The 16537-nt window shown below is 40.6% G+C and overlaps 1 protein-coding gene across 3 annotated transcripts; it reads right to left on the reverse strand.

The window, feature by feature from the left end:
• Positions 1–683: 683 nt before the first annotated feature.
• Positions 684–14587, reverse strand: coro1cb (coronin, actin binding protein, 1Cb). 3 transcript variants are annotated; one of them, XM_079658709.1, is made up of 11 exons: positions 12159–14587; positions 6555–6754; positions 5320–5442; positions 4317–4446; positions 3913–4094; positions 3651–3770; positions 3009–3113; positions 2767–2912; positions 2406–2463; positions 2066–2311; positions 684–1630 (listed from the first exon to the last, which is right to left on the reverse strand). In XM_079658709.1, exons 1-11 carry the CDS (start codon positions 14581–14583, stop codon positions 1499–1501), a joined length of 3867 nt encoding a protein of 1288 aa, XP_079514835.1. In that variant the 5' UTR covers positions 14584–14587; the 3' UTR covers positions 684–1498. The 3 variants fall into 3 exon arrangements, with proteins under 3 accessions (XP_079514835.1, XP_079514837.1, XP_079514836.1); XM_079658711.1 differs by lacking the exon at positions 12159–14587 and adding an exon at positions 10199–10526; XM_079658710.1 differs by lacking the exon at positions 12159–14587 and adding an exon at positions 9681–10069.
• Positions 14588–16537: the final 1950 nt, after the last annotated feature.

Here is a 16537-nt window from a genome sequence, read left to right on the forward strand (position 1 = left end):
GTAACTGTCACTTCCTGTGTTAGAGTCATATTGAGATGTGGTTGATGGAAAAAAAACTGTTGAGGTTTAGAAAATAAAAAAAATTATATTAAGATAAACTTCTGCTGCTTAATAATACTGAAACTCTATATTTTATGTGTTAAGTGTCTCAATGCTAAAGATCATACTATACGAAGGACCATAGCTACTAATGACAGAAGTCATGTCTACAATTGTGTAGAAATGCATTCTTTTGTCTTAAGGAAAACATGTTTTTAAACTTATTACCTTTTTCAGGCCTATATTGAAAGAATTTAGTACATTTGCTATTTCCGTCGTCATGATTTAATTCCGAAATTAGTGGAGACAAGTATTTTAAAGCATCATGCAGAGAAATCTGAAAAAAAGTCAGAACATCTTGTTAAAACTGAAGCTGACCTCACACTGTAAAAACAACTATTTGCCACAGCAGAAGAGCCAGTGTTATCCAAACAACATTTAAATCAGATACGTACAGCTAACTGAAAAGGACTCGAGTCCTGGGTAAAGGTTGGGACTGAAATTAAGTTTTACCTAAAACAATTAGTCGGTTGTCAAGAATATATATCAAGTCCCACTGACGCACAATAAGCTAAACACTCGACCAATAGGGATAGAGATGAATGAAAACTGAAGCAATATAAAGAAAGAAAAAGAGGAGCCAGTTCTTCCTGTGTAAAATCTTTATTATGTGCACAGAACTGTTTGTCAGGGGTTCAGTGAAACACAAGCTGGGTGAGTGGTCCCTTCCCAAGACCACGTATGCACTGCAGAGGGCGACTTCAATTTGACCCCTCAACAGTGACAAGAGGCACCACTACATTTTGCACAACATTTACACCATATAGATGCAACCCCCCCTCCCCTCCCAAATAAAACCCAATGTTACATTTCAAGCCCAGAAGACCAGGAACAAAACGTCTTAAAATAATTCCTCCACATTCATAAATCTGATGGTTATCAATGAGCAAACTGGTGGGAGGACAAAAGTTCAACAGCTATTTAAAAAAATCCAGCTCGACTAAACCAATCTACCAGGTTGTGACTGGAATGTACGACAGGAGAACAAATAAATGTAAAAGCAGTGCATGAAACCGCACACGACTCATATTTGGCAACACGAAAAATAACAATGGAAATACTGATGCTACAAGTTTTAGAGCAGTAAGTACAAACTTCACATAAGAATGTTTTACCACAATAAAAAAAAAGAAGTTAAGACTTTATCCTTAAAACAAAAATGTCTTTTCTTCAGAAGTATACACAAGCTTGGAGAGTTTTTCCTTTTTCTCGGTGTGTGTATCGGGGCAAAGTGTGAAATGGGAGACATGATGAGGAAAACAAATAAAGTTAATCTTGGAATGTAGGGCTTGGTCTCATCGCGGGATGACACCAAGCCGAAAGCCGAATCTTAAGGATTTGGCCGTGACTGACCCCGACCATTCGCTTCCTCTCCAAAAACAGCAAAGGGGGCGGCATCTTACATCGAGACCTTGGACACCTGATCTTCCAGTCTGGCGATCCGACGGTCTTGGAGGATGACGCGGTCCCTGAGTGACTTAAACTCTCGGAGGACTACTTCCAGTTTATCTTCCATTTTCTGGTCCATTTTCTGGTCAAAAATGGAAAGAGATTTAGTCAACTTCTTAAAAAAAACGTTTTTCAGAACTTTACTGTCTATTTTGAGGGAACATTTTCTGTATTTAATCTATTTCAAATCACTTTTTGTCGTTAATCTGGAAAATGAGCAGGGATATTACAGGCAAGGAAGCCCTACAGCAGTTACCATTTTTCCCTTGCTGTTCTGCTGAGTCATGACCCAAATACCAAAGTAAGTGCTGATCCATAACTTTAGAGAATTGTTCCAACCATAATAATTACTGTTAATGGGGGAGTCCAAATGTCAGCAAAAAATGCTGTCGGAGAGTTTGAAAAGTGCAACACTTTTCATTCGTGGAATATGTAATAAGCACTTTGAAGAAGCTAGTTATATATAAAAACTTAAGAATGATAAAAGGAACAATAAGTGGAAAAAGTTGACACTCACTACTGAGGGCTGTGGAGAGATGTGCTTCTTCTGGACAGTGGGGGTGTTTTCTGCTTTTGTGACTGGCTTGGTCTCCAGGGCGTTTGTTTTCACCACCTTCAGATCCCGGTTCTTCGTGGAGACGTAGCCGTCCTTGAGTGAGATCAGGAGAGGACCTCCGTTCTTCCCAGCGAACCACTCCTCCCCCTCCAGGGCGGGGTCAGGGCCAGACGTGTTGGGATACAGGTCATCCTGGAACAGATCCGACTGGGCAGGTGGAGAGGACACAAAACATGTCATGAGGAGATGAAGACAGCGGGGAAAATGCATACTTTATTAATTAATACCAACACAGACTTACCTTACGTGGGACTGTCATGATGATGGGTTCACATTTTCTCTCATGTAATTTGTAAAACCTAAAAGAGGATTATTGTTATGTTAATAATATCATAAACAGCAACTGCAACATGGAAACCTTTAAAACAGACATTCAGAGACATTCAATAATTGTAATTATATACATTTAAACCTTATTTTAACAGAAAGGATCAATTATTCAAATGTATATATATATATCGCAAATGTATTATTGTATGTGTTTTAAAATCTGTTTTAAAAATATTTTTAAAAACGATAAAAACCCTGTTTAAAAAAAATGTTTTATACTGTGTGCGACTCCACACATTTTTTGAATAACAAAAACATAATTATTGCCATACCTTGCAATTTCACATTTGTTGACATCCAGGCCTCTTTTGGGCATGTATCCCATGCCTCTCTGTGGCTCCTTGGTGGAAAAGGTGCTGAGGTAGTGAACATACGGAGCCTCGTCAGTGATCTCAAAGTACCGAATGCTGCTGTCGCCCTGAGGACACACAGTCACAACTCAAGTCAGTTTTACAATTCATTTATTATAAAAAAAACAAAAAAAAAACAAGAGTTTCTTTCCAAGGCAGCTCACCTTTCCACACAGGTAGACTATGCTGGTGTCGGGGTCATAGAAGGGCAGCAGGACCCCGTTACTGGAGTCCATCTCCTGAACACATATTGGCTCATCCATGTTGTCCTGGAAGCAAACAAATACAGTATTTGAAGCAATGTTTCATTATGGAGGACCTTTGAATTGCAGGGCACCAATGTCACCTAGAGACATTGGTTTGAAAAAGTACTTTATAAAAATATCTGTGTACAATAAAATAAAGTATCCTATACAAGTATATTTAGCGTAGTATAAAGTTTAGCAAAAAATGTATAAGAACAAATCCTATTCTGCCAATACATTAGAAAATCCTTGTTATTGCAAGTGGAAAAGTGAAATGAAGTGTTGGTGTTTTCCTTTGAATTTAACGCCCCCAGCTGGAGCTATGGTGTTATGAAAAGGAACATTTGAGAGTAAAAAATAACCCTCAACCCACATTCAGGCTGAACATGAAAACGGATGAAAACCCCTGACAGTATTTGGGTTTGTATCACAGCCAAGAAGCTGCAAAATGCAGGTTCTACAATAGTTCAAGAAGTTAAAGTTTAATATGGATAGCTGTGTTTATGTGATGTATCAGTGTGTTGTGCTCAGGATTGAAGGAGATCCACTTCTCTGACGTACAGTTTTCCACAGGGCCAGTTGGCGTTCGCTCATGCGGCTGAATCCAGTGGTGAAAATGTTTCCGTCTGCTAAAAAGATCGCTCTCATTGGTCGAGCTCCTTCATGAGCTTTGTCCTTCTCCTAAAAACAGAAACACACTCGTCAGACTGTGCAGCCATGTTTGTATGTGCTTTGAGTCAAACTTGGGGGGGTTGATTCTGGGAAAGATTATTTTACAAGGGAAACATCCAAGCCCCCAAATCCCCGCGGCGTTTCCACTTACCGCGACAACCTTTTTTTTACGGGGGTCGATGACGCGGACCTTTTTGTCCTTGCAGGCGGTGCAGAGCAAGCTGCCATTGCGGCTCCAGCTGACACTAAAGATAACATCAGGGTGCATGTCCTCCAGGTTGACCATGGCCTCTCCCGTGCCCACATTCCAAATGACGATCTGGTTGTCACAGCCTAAAATGGACACATACAGCACAGCCTGACTACACACACACCACTGTGTCCAAGGGTTATTTTAAGCACCCTACATCACACAAAGCAACACGACAGAAGGCCCTCTGTGAGGTTATTGGTCCGATTTGGAGTTCAGCTGTGCACAGTGGAGTGGACAAATGGCAGACAATAACCAAAACAGTATTTCAGTTTGAGAGCAGTGGGTGTACAGCTGAAGGTTACCTGCACTGAGGAGAACGTTGCGAGCGTTGGGATGCCAAGCCACGATGCCCACCCTCTTGGAGTGGCCCTCTAACACGACCACCGGCTGGGAGAGGGGGGTCTCCAGCCCGTTCTCAGGGATCTGCCACACCTGAGCCAGAAAAATAAACAGGTTACATACCAGACACTCGACAGAGAAAGTATGTCCACTAAAATAGTTTAACAGTACTCAACTGAAGAGTGGACTACAGACAGTAGATTAAAGCTTTGTCTAAATGCTGATATTTCACCCCAGTTTTAGCTAGTCACACTGGATCCAAGTCTCTTTTAAGATTGATTTAAAAGTGATATTACTTTAACATTAACATATCTTAAGGTTTGGGACCCTCCTAGATGACAAATTCTATGTCTAGCCAGATGTTTTAGATGAATACAAACAATCCCACTTATAAGGAATAAGCAGCTGTTTGTTTTTTTAAACCATGCACCAAAAACATTAAATTCCCTAGCCAAGGAGATGCAAGCTTTGTGACTATTTTAAACGAAATATGAAGACACGCTTTATTTACAGCATTGCCTTAATCTAGCTCTCGCTCTTCCTTTTAAAGGGGTGCCATAGATGTTGTATGTTTACATGCCTTCTTTCTGCTGTTACTTTTGAAAGAGGCTATATAAAAAGTAAAGTATATTATTATATTTGAAGTTTGGAAGTGCTTTGCTTTCACAGGAAAACGTATCTTTGTTCGACATGGGGTAAATCAGCATTGGCAAAAAAAAAAAATAGCTATAAAAAGACACTACAAACACCCTATTCTGGGCTAAAAATGCTACACAGCATTAACACAAATCCTTCTAATGGGCGATATCTGGTGTGAATATCTATCTGTTTCAACTCTTTCTTTGATCCAGCACAGATCCTTTAGAACACTGGGATGTATGAGTCTCTCTTTTTGTCATTTCTAACTGTTAAAAGAAAAAAAACTCAATGCACATGTGATCGCGTTGAGATAAAGTGCGTCCTTACCATGACTGTGCAGTCCTCCGAGCCGCTAGCAATGACATGGTCATTATGAGGACACCAGTCGATGTCCAGCACTGGGCCCGTGTGACCGCATACTGTGGGGTAGGACTTGTCTATACGGCCAGACTGTGAGACAGAAGACAACTTTGTTACAGAGTGTGAGCTGCGTCCTCCTGTAACTGATATCAGTCAGTGAGATATGAAAATGACTGACGGACAGGGCTAATTTAACTCATCTATGGAAGTTATGTTCAGTCCTCTGCAAGACTACAATATATTTACTAACTCTGTATGACCGTCAAATCCAAAATTCATCATTATCTGTTGAAATTATTTCCTAAAAACACAGCACTAGAATAGTAATAATAGTACACTCAGAAGTCGAATACATTTATTTTTACCTCATAACATTTGAAAATAAAAGAACTAAAATGTCAGCCAATATTTCCCAAAGATCAATTGTATTTTATTGTATTAATTTGTGGTGGTTGACAATGTGAGGAGAGAGGGGCACTCACTGGAATCACAAGCTAAACAACAACAGGAAATGGCTTAGTGACATGAATACATATAATCCTCTGGCCTGTTATGACCCTGAACTAAATTAAATGAAAGGACACAGTAAACCCATTTTAATGTCTTGACCTCATCCAGTGTCATCATATTGTCCACCTGAATATCCTAAAGTTATAGCAGAGGCAGGATATACACAGAGGATATAAATCAATTAACCCAGTGGCCTAAAAATAAGGACGCAGCACCCCTCCTCTCTGCGGGTATCATGTGTTCAATGAGTCAACAGGAAGCTCATTGGATGCCTTTACATTCAGGCTGATTCAAAACATTGATTATCTGTGGTTTTACTATAGATATGAGCCTAAGGGATTGGTAGGTCACAGCAGCATGGTGCACAAAGTCTGCTGACCAAGAACTAGCCTTTAGGATTAATTTGCTACATGTGCTTGCTACACTTGTTTCTATGGGTAAGCATCACAACCAGGTGTCCTATTTTGATGACAAGTGACATGTAACTATTTATTTCTACTTGACATTTAAGGGCCCTATGTGTAGGATTGAAACATGTCAAATCAGAACCACAAATCTTAGAAAAAACCAGGACTAAATACATTTAAACTCTTTATTTTTGTGTAAGCTTGGACCTCACAACTCCACAGTAACAGCCCTTCAAAATATCAGTTTTTGATGGAAATTAGGAGGTGCTCCAGGGCGTCACTCACTTTTTGTAGAGGAAGTACAAGAAAGGCTCCTCCCCCGCTGGCGTCTATGATGATGGCGACAAACTTGGGGTTGACGGCACAGAAGGAGCTGTCCCAGGTGACCCTGGACACACGGATGTCATCGTAGCACGCGTCGTTCCTCACCGCCTGACCGAAGACATGACGGAACTTGCTCTGTCGCACAACTCGCCGCAACATATCTGTACGGAGAAACAAGAGTAAAGTAAGAGGGACAGTTTTGAATGTTAAGCAATCAAAACCATTCTCATATACAAGAAAAAGATGTGTTACCACAATAAAAAGTGGCAATTGAAATTGATGTTATAAAATCTGGATATGAGGATCTTTCTGTTCAAATTAAGCCCGCCGAAGAAACCTTGGGGTTAGTTTGGTTTAGTGGGAGCACAGTTTGTCTGATCTGAGATTATACGTATCAGCTGTGACTGAGTTTAATTTGTGGATGCAAAGGAAATAAATCAGCATTACCTTCTGGCAAACATTTGAGCTAAACATGAGACACATTTTTACTGCAGCTGTATTTACCTCTTTATCTAAAAATATAATTTTCCAAACTTATTTAAGACAGATACAACTTTCAAGTTCTGCAAAAATGGTTGACTCAAAACTTTACCATATAATATTTTACACTTATATATAATGAGGAAATTAACAGTACCAAAAAGGTCTGCGATTACAAATATTGCACAGCATTAAACAGCAATGTTGAAATAGTTAAAGGCAGAAGTTCACAATATATATGTATTACTTAATGCCATCGAAAAAACTGTAAGTACCGAAAGCATAATACTAATGATAAAAGTGCATTAAAAAAATATACACATGTATTTATAATTTAAATAGGAATGTAGACATGCTTAATTTACAGCAACTAGATAAGAGCACAAATGTACTTATTATTCATTTTTAGGGTACTTGGTGCTGCCTCTGAACATTTTATTAAGTTGCAGAACACAAATCTGCAGCCTGGCAGTTGCTACTAAAGAGTGAGAATCACAACCAGGCAGAAAAATGTCCAAGGCACGAAACAGAATTGCCATTGGATATTGGACTACATATTTTAGAGTTTACTGATATGATTGCAGGAAAGGGGTTTACTTTGCATTTACGAGAAAATGCCTGCAGGGATGTTTTATTTTTACCACATGGCCCTCTGCTGAACCAGAATTCTTGAAATGATCTCAATTGTTGATATGCATTTAATGATCACATTGTGGCAAAGTGTGCCCGTAAGCATGTTCACCTCTATTTTCTTCAACTCTTGTTTCTGCTTACAGCTTCAAAAAACATTATTCAACTAGACTAGATAATAGGTTTCACTCCAAACTCCACTGCTGACATTTTGAACATTGTAAAGATGGGATTTGCAGCTTAAACATGGAAACCAAACACTATGGGAATTCTCCTTAAACTTGTCTTGTATGGTCTGTTGTAAATCCTAAAATATGGCCTCAATACTTGAAGGTGATTTTTCATCATTTCAGTTGCAAGCTATCATGTGTAATTATGTGGAATAAATAGTGTCTAATTATGCTGCCAGTTTGAAGCGACATAGTGAGCTGTTATACAGGCTGCAGGATTTCCCCCAGTGATAGCACACCACCTGCTTCTTCACATTCAGACATGGGTTTTGAAAATGGAACGCTGAATCAAAGTCTTTTCGATCAGATAAAGAAACATGGATTAGCTTGTAAATACTTAGTTTTCATCTATTTTTGTAATTGTTAAATGTTTAGGAAAGGTACAATTATTGGAATTCAGCAGAAATATTCACACAGTGTTTTCAGTTAGTTCACCTAATTCAATCTGTTTAAGGACAGGATGTGTACAAATTGTTTTTGATTAAACATACATCTTCAAGGATATTGTTTAGAATATGAAGTCAAAATAGCATTTAGAAAAATGTATGTTGTTTTCAAACGAAACCAATCTGTCTGAAGCAAATAAAGAAAATGGGCACTAATCATTTAACTTCAATCATCATACCATTCAATGTAAGAACACATAACATCTTCTCATAATATAGTTATTTGGCATAAACAGAACTACACTTGAACAGAACTCTTGAAATCTAAGTCGATTTTATGGCAGTTTCCTCTTCCTACACTACACAGACACAGCATACCAGTACAGTTGGCATACATTCAGCCTAAAATAAACCCACTTTCATCTGTAACTATTATCATTTAGACATTACTATTTTTATGAATCAAATACTTGTCATGGACATTCGTTCATGTTGCTGCAGGGCTGCATGATGCCTGAAGACTACACACGAGAACAGCTTGTTCCCTCAGTGCATCTCTTTAAGAAGCGCTACCACAACTTAAAAAATGCATCTGACAAAATGAGCTGCTTCAGCCCCTGATGCCGAACATTAGTGCTGTTGTTTGCCACCATATTACCACCCAACTCACAGTGGGGCATAACAGAGTGATGGTGGACTGCCTTATTTCAGCAGTTAGAGCCTAGCCCACTGCTTTGATATTATTGGTCCAGTGCAAGCTGAGGAAAAAATGATAGGATATACAAATATAGTCATCCCAGCAGGAGTCTGGCATTCTTGTCTTTTAGTTCACTGTTTAGACAACGCGATTAAATGGGAGGTCACAATTAAAGATGTAATCACCCTCCTTTCACCTAACCTTAAACCCTTTTTATTATGCTAGCATGATGTATTTTTTGCAGGTTTATGCTGAATAAACACAATTATCCAATGGAGTTGGAAACAGCTGCACTGTGCTAATGTTAAACAATGGTTGCTAGCTAACGTTAGCTGATACCACAAAGCTCGATGCCCCCTCCTCTTAGTTAGAACTCGTCGCTACAAACTCAAATATCACATAATGACGAGGCTCATATGTGATTAAAACGACATTGCCATCATGGTGGTACAGTACTTTAAGTAAAGACAGTAATAGAGTTGGAAACGCTGTGGAAAAGCGTTGGTTAGGGATAACTTAAGCTAGCTATGCTGGCTAACGTCCCTGAAACAAGGGGGTGGATCGCGTATGCAGACTATTGAGGTGAAGCTCCAGATGTGACTATCACTTGAAAACGAAACAAAGCACGTGGCTCATTTGAACGTTTGGATGGGTAACAAATGACTTGATAAGTAATGGGAAGTCAAAGTGGTGAAGATAACCATGGAGCGGGTTCCGCCGCACTGACCCGGCGGCAGCTCGGTAGCTTTGCCGGGGCTGGTCCCGTCTGAACAGCCGCTGACACACTGACACTTTACATCTCAAACAAGGAGGAGGCAACCTTAGGGGTTGTTTCTAAAACAATTTCCACACATGTAACAATAAGGCTCATGCATGTTGTCAATACAGAGCTGTCCTGGTAATATACATTGTGCTTTTTATGAATGGCTGCTCTACTAGCCTGCCACTGTGTGTTATGCATCCGAACCATCCGTTAGCTGGGTTAGCCACCTAGCCTAGCTGCTAACTGTTAGCTGCGGTGGACCGCGGCCAGCTGACGCAAGTGCAGATATTTCCACCAAAGGTTTTTTGGCTGCTCCCATTCTCAAACTCCTCCAGCGAGTTAATGGATGCTGCACAGCCCCGACCGATAGATAGCATGCAAAATGCACAATGTAAAAAAGGCTTTGTAGGCTTTCTTACCTCCTAAATCTATGCACGATTTTCGTAAGCACGGGGGTAATCAATCACAACACATGAATCTGGTAGTTTAGGCGCGCCCTTATCCTGCAGGACGTTGCTCTAGTATCCCTTGTCTCCACAAAAAAAGATCAGCCGCTTTGCATTTATTCCCCTTTCTGACTGCAAATATGCGGCCCGGAGTCTCTGTTTTAAATCTGGAGGTGTTTCTGGATGCCGGTTGATAAATAGAGCATCCCCTGTCTGCTTCTCACCTGCGGGAGACTAGCAATCGTCTACTCTCATCGTTATTAAATTCAATAGGATACGACCGACCACGGCACATGCGCAAAAGGAAAGTGAGATTTCATTTCCCAAGGCTGTGAATGGGGATGGGGCTGCAGGAAAACCGAGTTGTGGCTACCTCCTCGTGGTTTCTGAAGAATACCTACTAAATGATTGCATTTTTCGTTCAGCTATGCAAAAATGTGGATTTTCATTGCCAGAAGCATCTTTTGTATCATGGTCCCACCCTACACTGTCAAAACACAATGAAGAAGCCCACCTATAGTCTGTTATGCACCCACACATCCCAAGTAGCCTACTCATGGAAATCTAATAACCAGTCCTTCCGTTATAATTTTCTCTATGATTTTACAGGACAATTTGCACTCTTTAAATGCAAGTTTTCTAAAATTCGTATTAGCTTATTTTCTTTCATATTAATGCTGTTTAATTATCCAGCCTTTCTTATCCGGTCTTTCATTTTGTGGAATTTGAATGTCTGTAATAATGTCAAAATAGCACTAAAGTTAATCATTTAACTTGCAACAATTTGACAAAACTATCAAAAACTGAGACATTTCTTTTCACCAGGGCTTTGGTTTCTTTTCAAGGCCTTGGCCAACATAGATGAGAAGTCCTAAAACACATACAGCTACACGTTTTCAAAAGTCTGGCAAGTGGAACTTGGGATTGATGTTTTTTTTGGTCAAACTTCTATACAGCCGCTAATGTGACAATACATATTTTTTTGAGTAGCCAACTTTTTGGTGCATTTTTATGTTAATGTTGGCCTTGTGAATTGGAGTGAAATTAGAGGATATACTATTTTAACAGTTCATAGTTATTGGGTAATCATAATCTAATATTAAATCAGATCGACTTTACATAGATGCACAAGTAGATTGACATTTTATTTGCCAAAAATCATGACGACATTAATATAACAGCTTGTTAAAATCATGAATGAATGGGAAATGTTGTTAGAAAATGTATCTGCATCTCTCTTCACCTGACTTTTCTTAAAGGTCAAGGAGTTTTGACTCTGTCCCGGTATGCATCAGTAGAAAGCGAGGAAACCCCATTGGCAGTTTCCAAGACATTCACAGTGATTATAATGATAGACAAACACTTAAATACTCTTATTTACACCTAGGGGTGAATGTGAGTCTCCAGTTTTCCCTAAGCTGCACTTGTCTGGGATGTGGAAGGAATATGTGGTTAATGCAGTAAAATCAACACACACACACACACACACACACACACACACACACACACACACACACACACACACACACACACACACACACACACACACACACACACACACACACACACACACACACACACACACACACACACACACACACACACACACACACACACACACACACACACACACCGAAACAACTTCAACCGTCTTCCCATTTATAGGAGATGATTTCCAAACGCGACAATTTATTTTTGGAGGTTATTAAACTTGTTTTGAGTTCGTTCCAAAGAAAAACAGAGAATCCTTTAATTAAAGTTGCACCATGATATGTGAAATGAAATGTTTTTCACATGACAGTCTGTGGTATTCATTCTGTGGGAAGTACCCTGTCATCCTAATATAACACATGTGCCTTTGTGTGTATGAATGCTTTGATAAACCATTGAGGTAATAAAAAGATCAGAACTGATGACATTTCAAAGTCCTTACCTTTCTTCGGAGGGGTCTGAACTTCTGGTGGCCTCTCTTTGGTTTTCTTTGGGACATCAAAGGTATTCTTTATTTGGGATACTTTCACACTTGGACCCTCTTCTGCCACCCGAACCTGAGCCCTGGCTCCTTCAGGTTTGACCCTGGCTGGATTTCTCTGCATTTGATTTTTTTCTTTGATGATTTCGGCTACAGGTTTGTAAGATCCCACCTCACTGCCACTTCCTGCATTCCTATCACTACTGTGGTTGTCTCTACGCCTATCAAGGTTTTCCTCGCTGGCTCTTTCAGATGGGAACTCAGGGTAGATTTCTCTTTTCCTGGAATTAGCATGATTTTGTCTTTGGTTTTCACTGTGTGATTTCCCCTCATGTGTGTCAAGAGTCTCTGTTGACGTACACCGATTGGGGGGCTTGTTTGCAACCGGAGGAGCCGAGCTTTTGAATCTGGATCGTCTCTCCAGGAATACTCTTCTCTCCATCATGTCAAGGTTTGGCAACTCTTCATCGGGAGACAGCTTTGCCACACGGTCGCAGTATTCAAAGTCGATCATGTCTCCGTACTGCTCATCCATTTGTCCGAGCGAAAGGTGCTCCCACGGGCTGAGATCGACAGAGAGCCTCCGTACATTAGGTGGCACCGTGTAAGTGCCCTTTTCATCCCACAGCAAGCACATGTCCTGATTAGTTGAAGTGTAGCACGGAAGATTGTTAAAATCAAAAGTGTGTCTCCTCTTGACCCTCTCCTCAGAACGCAGATGATCTTTGCTTCTCCTTTGCCCATCTGTAGACCTTAACTGTGCAGTTTTGAGCTTTATGAATGGGTTTTTTGGTTTTTTGGGGACAGGTGGAGGTGGACCTTTAACTTTGGGCTTTTCCTTTGGTACAGATTCATCAACGTTTTCATCTTTAGCCATCTGTGAATTTACCATAATTGTATTGAGTTGTGTCTCTGATGTTTCTCTCTTAGGCATCATATGAGTCAAAGCTGGAGGTGTGATGACTGCAGAGAAATAAATGAGCTGTCTCTCCTTCTTTAAGGTTGCAACCTGTATCTTTTCCTTAAAACCTTCATTGTCTGGCAGAGGACGAGGGATTAAATTGCATTGTTCCTCTGACATTAGTGGATTGTCTTGCAGAGGTGGTGTTTGGCTTTCCTCTTTATTGCTACACAAACGACCTGCTTTGGCCCTCCTAGAGACAGCATCAGAAAACCTTCTCTGATGGGACTGATCTACATGTGCTTTTTTTGCATTAAGTTCTGAATATTGACTTTCTGATTCTCTTAAAGAATGATCCCCTTTTGACTTCATATCTCTCTGTCCACGCGGCTCCTCCTGTGCAATAAACTGGCCTTCTTCATCAAGTAAATCGTCTATATCATTGGTGTTCTTTCTCAATCTTTCCGCTGAGATGCTGTTGTTTTGTGTTGACAGTTGCTCCTTATTACCGTTAGTAAAATCGTTCCCCTTGTTGTGGCCATTCTGGTTTTGCTCCCTCTCTGCTCTTCCACTCCCAGTTGTCTCAGTCTGGGCAGCAGCTCTAACATGACCGGCTCCTTTTAGCCGACACCTGCTGCCTGTCACTTCAGCCGAATGTTGACCCATTTCCCTCTCAAAACAGACTTCGGCTGAACCCTCTGCATGCGCTTCCTCTCTGTCATTTATGAGTGAAAGGGAGTCAGATCTTCTCCTGCTTTTCTTCTCATTACCTTTATCTTGACTGGCATGCCTGGAAGGTCGTGGAAGGTTATCTTCACACGCAGAAACGTCTCCAACAGCTCTATTTTTATTAGCGGATTGAAGCGTCTCTGTTTTTATCCTTTTCCCTGAGGCTAATTTATGTTCCCCATCAGATGTCATCCAAGTCTCATCCTTGTCCAGCACCACAAAGTCCTCCTCATTAGTGGAATCGCATGAGGCTGTCCGAGTGTCAGGACATAACTCTCTATGACCAAGTTCGGATTTCTTCCCATTTCCCTGCTCCTCCATAGCTGTAGTCCCACTATGAATCACCAACGTACTCCTCCAGCCTTGACTTTTGTTTAAAGTTTGACTTGTCTCCTTAGGGCTCAGGACAGTTTTTGACTTCTCTGCAGTTGGAGTGTAACACCGGCTCTCCTTGTCTCCTCCCACCATTTCTCCCTTGGTGTTCAGATGGTGCTCCTGCTGACCATGATGTCTGATTGGCTGCCCAGTTTGGGGGTCTGTACGTGCAGAAGTGACAGGGAGATCCCCTTGGTGCCCAGTGGCAGGGCTGTTCCCACCAATACCCAGAGGGGTCGCAAAACTGCCATCGTCCTGATCTCTGCTCTCATCTGGTCGTGCCGTCTCCGACTGCTCTGTCTCTTCAGTTTGCCCCGACCAATCAGAACTATCGAACGACTCTTCATCTTTTTCCGACAACTTCTCCAGCTTTTGGCCCATGGTTGTTCAATCTTGGCATTAGGAAAAGAAAGAGACACATGTCAATACAATGATGTAATGAGGATGGATTGCCTCACCATCCCAATGAAATACAATAACTTGTCATCTATTTTTAACCATCTTGAACTTTTCTCTATTTTTGTATATGCTTCTATACTGCTCACGCTTGCCCTTCCATGCCCTCTCTATCTATATCCCCCTATTCTGTCATGGAGGAATGCAGTGGTGGCTATAATTAAAGCTGGTCGGACTGCTGCTAGTGAGTCAGGAGGCCAAAAAAGAAACAAGACAAGTGAGATAAGAGGTCAGCTGCCAGGTGCCAAGGTCAAATAAAACACTAAGAGAAAAAACTGGTCTAATCTCTTTGTAAACCAAATGGATATGTATTGAATGACACCAAAGGCCTATTTATATGATATGTGACTACCTAATTTTGTAAACATGTCCCCTCAGAGCCAGCACACTGAGAGACATCACGCACTGTCAATTACTGGTTTGGAGACAAGGCGTGTTTGTGCGTCCCTTCAAACCATCTGAATGTTTATCTTTGTTTTGGTTACACAGTTTATAAAGGTCACCTACAATACATGATTCAAGTCACAAGTGCTTTGACTTCTGATCCAAATTGTTTGTCAGGAGGATGAAGGATTATCGCAATTGGAGAACAGCTGAACTGACTTTAAAGTGGCATGTGGAGTCAGAGTATTACAAACAACTGAATGTGCACATGTATTGTTGCTTGCATCAGGTGGGCTTTTCAGGAGAATACACTTAAGTCGATGTAGAGTCCATGCTAATGCTAATGTGGTTTGCTTCTTTCATCAGCTGACAGCAGAGTGAGGACAGAGAGGTGGCTGAACCTCTTCACCCTGCATCTGCAATCATGCACTCTGCTGCTTGAGCTATTTCAAGTCTGACGGGCGTTGAGTGACACTTCATTTTTTACAGGTCCGTCTATTTAAACAATTTGCTCGTCCACAGAACATCAATTCAATGATTAGACTTTGGGCTTTTTTATTATGGTTCTTGTTGTGTGCACCAGTCTTTCTTAACGCAGGGAATTTATAGTTGGATATGATGTTATAGCAGCGGTTATCTCTGAACACAAATGTTGAGAGTGCATAAAAACAAGTAAGAAAAAAGAGGACATACAGTTACTTTGCTGAAAGTCATATAAATATTAAAATAGTTATGTAAAAACGATAGATAAATAGCATAGATGATAACTAGTAACTTGGGTTTATCCGACAGGGTTATGAGGGTACATCTAAGGTACATTATCATACATTCACATGAGTAGAACTTACACAATTATTTTATTTAACACCAAAAGGTTTTTAATTGGTCCAGAGCTAAGTTTTGAGTGTTTTAAAAATTGCCCTTGTTTGACCAGAATCTGACTGACATACTGCCCTTCACCTGCGTCCTTAAGTTGACTTAGAGCTTTTATTTGAAACCTGCTGACATTGTTAAGCCCTCTGGTTTTCTTGTATGATTGATGTGGCTCAAAACAATCCACAGATGCGTTCACTTGCAGCTTTAGTGTATCTAAAGTGTTATTTTGGGATGAATGTGTTATCATGGCAGCAGTTGGGAGGAATCTGTGACATCAGCCTGTGAAACTCTCTCCCTCTGTCTCTGTCCATCTCCCATTACTGTTGTCTCTCACAGTTTAGAAGAGGCTTGTGACTTTGAGTGCACACACTATTAGCCTGGGCTCACATGGGTTTTGTTTTTCCCAACAGAATACTGTGCCTTTCCTTTGGAGCGTTGAGTGCATAACATGCAAAAAAGCTCAAATTCAAATAGGCATGAGGACAGGAAGATATACGGACACATAATCTAGTTTGACAGTAAAATATTCAGAGCAGTATTTAAGGCATGGGGTCATAAAACCAGAAAGTGCTCATACTTTAAGGTGGCACAATGTTTTTATCCAATGTTACAGCTCATG

The sequence above is a fragment of the Notothenia rossii genome (genome assembly GCF_949606895.1).
Source record: "Notothenia rossii genome assembly, chromosome: 11".
In the NCBI taxonomy this organism is placed as follows: domain Eukaryota; kingdom Metazoa; phylum Chordata; class Actinopteri; order Perciformes; family Nototheniidae; genus Notothenia; species Notothenia rossii.

What these genes read in the sequence shown, in the direction of transcription:
- coro1cb (XM_079658709.1), bottom strand. Translation starts at nt 14,583, where the DNA reads ATGGGCCAAAAGCTGGAGAAGTTGTCGGAAAAAGATGAAGAGTCGTTC. An exon ending in CGGAGGACTGCACAGTCATG is followed by an intron (nt 4,447 to 5,319) that starts GTAAGGACGCAC and finishes TTTCTGGCTCAG; the next exon opens with GTGTGGCAGATCCCTGAGAA. An exon ending in AACTGGCCCTGTGGAAAACT is followed by an intron (nt 3,114 to 3,650) that starts GTACGTCAGAGA and finishes GTTTGCTTCCAG; the next exon opens with GACAACATGGATGAGCCAAT.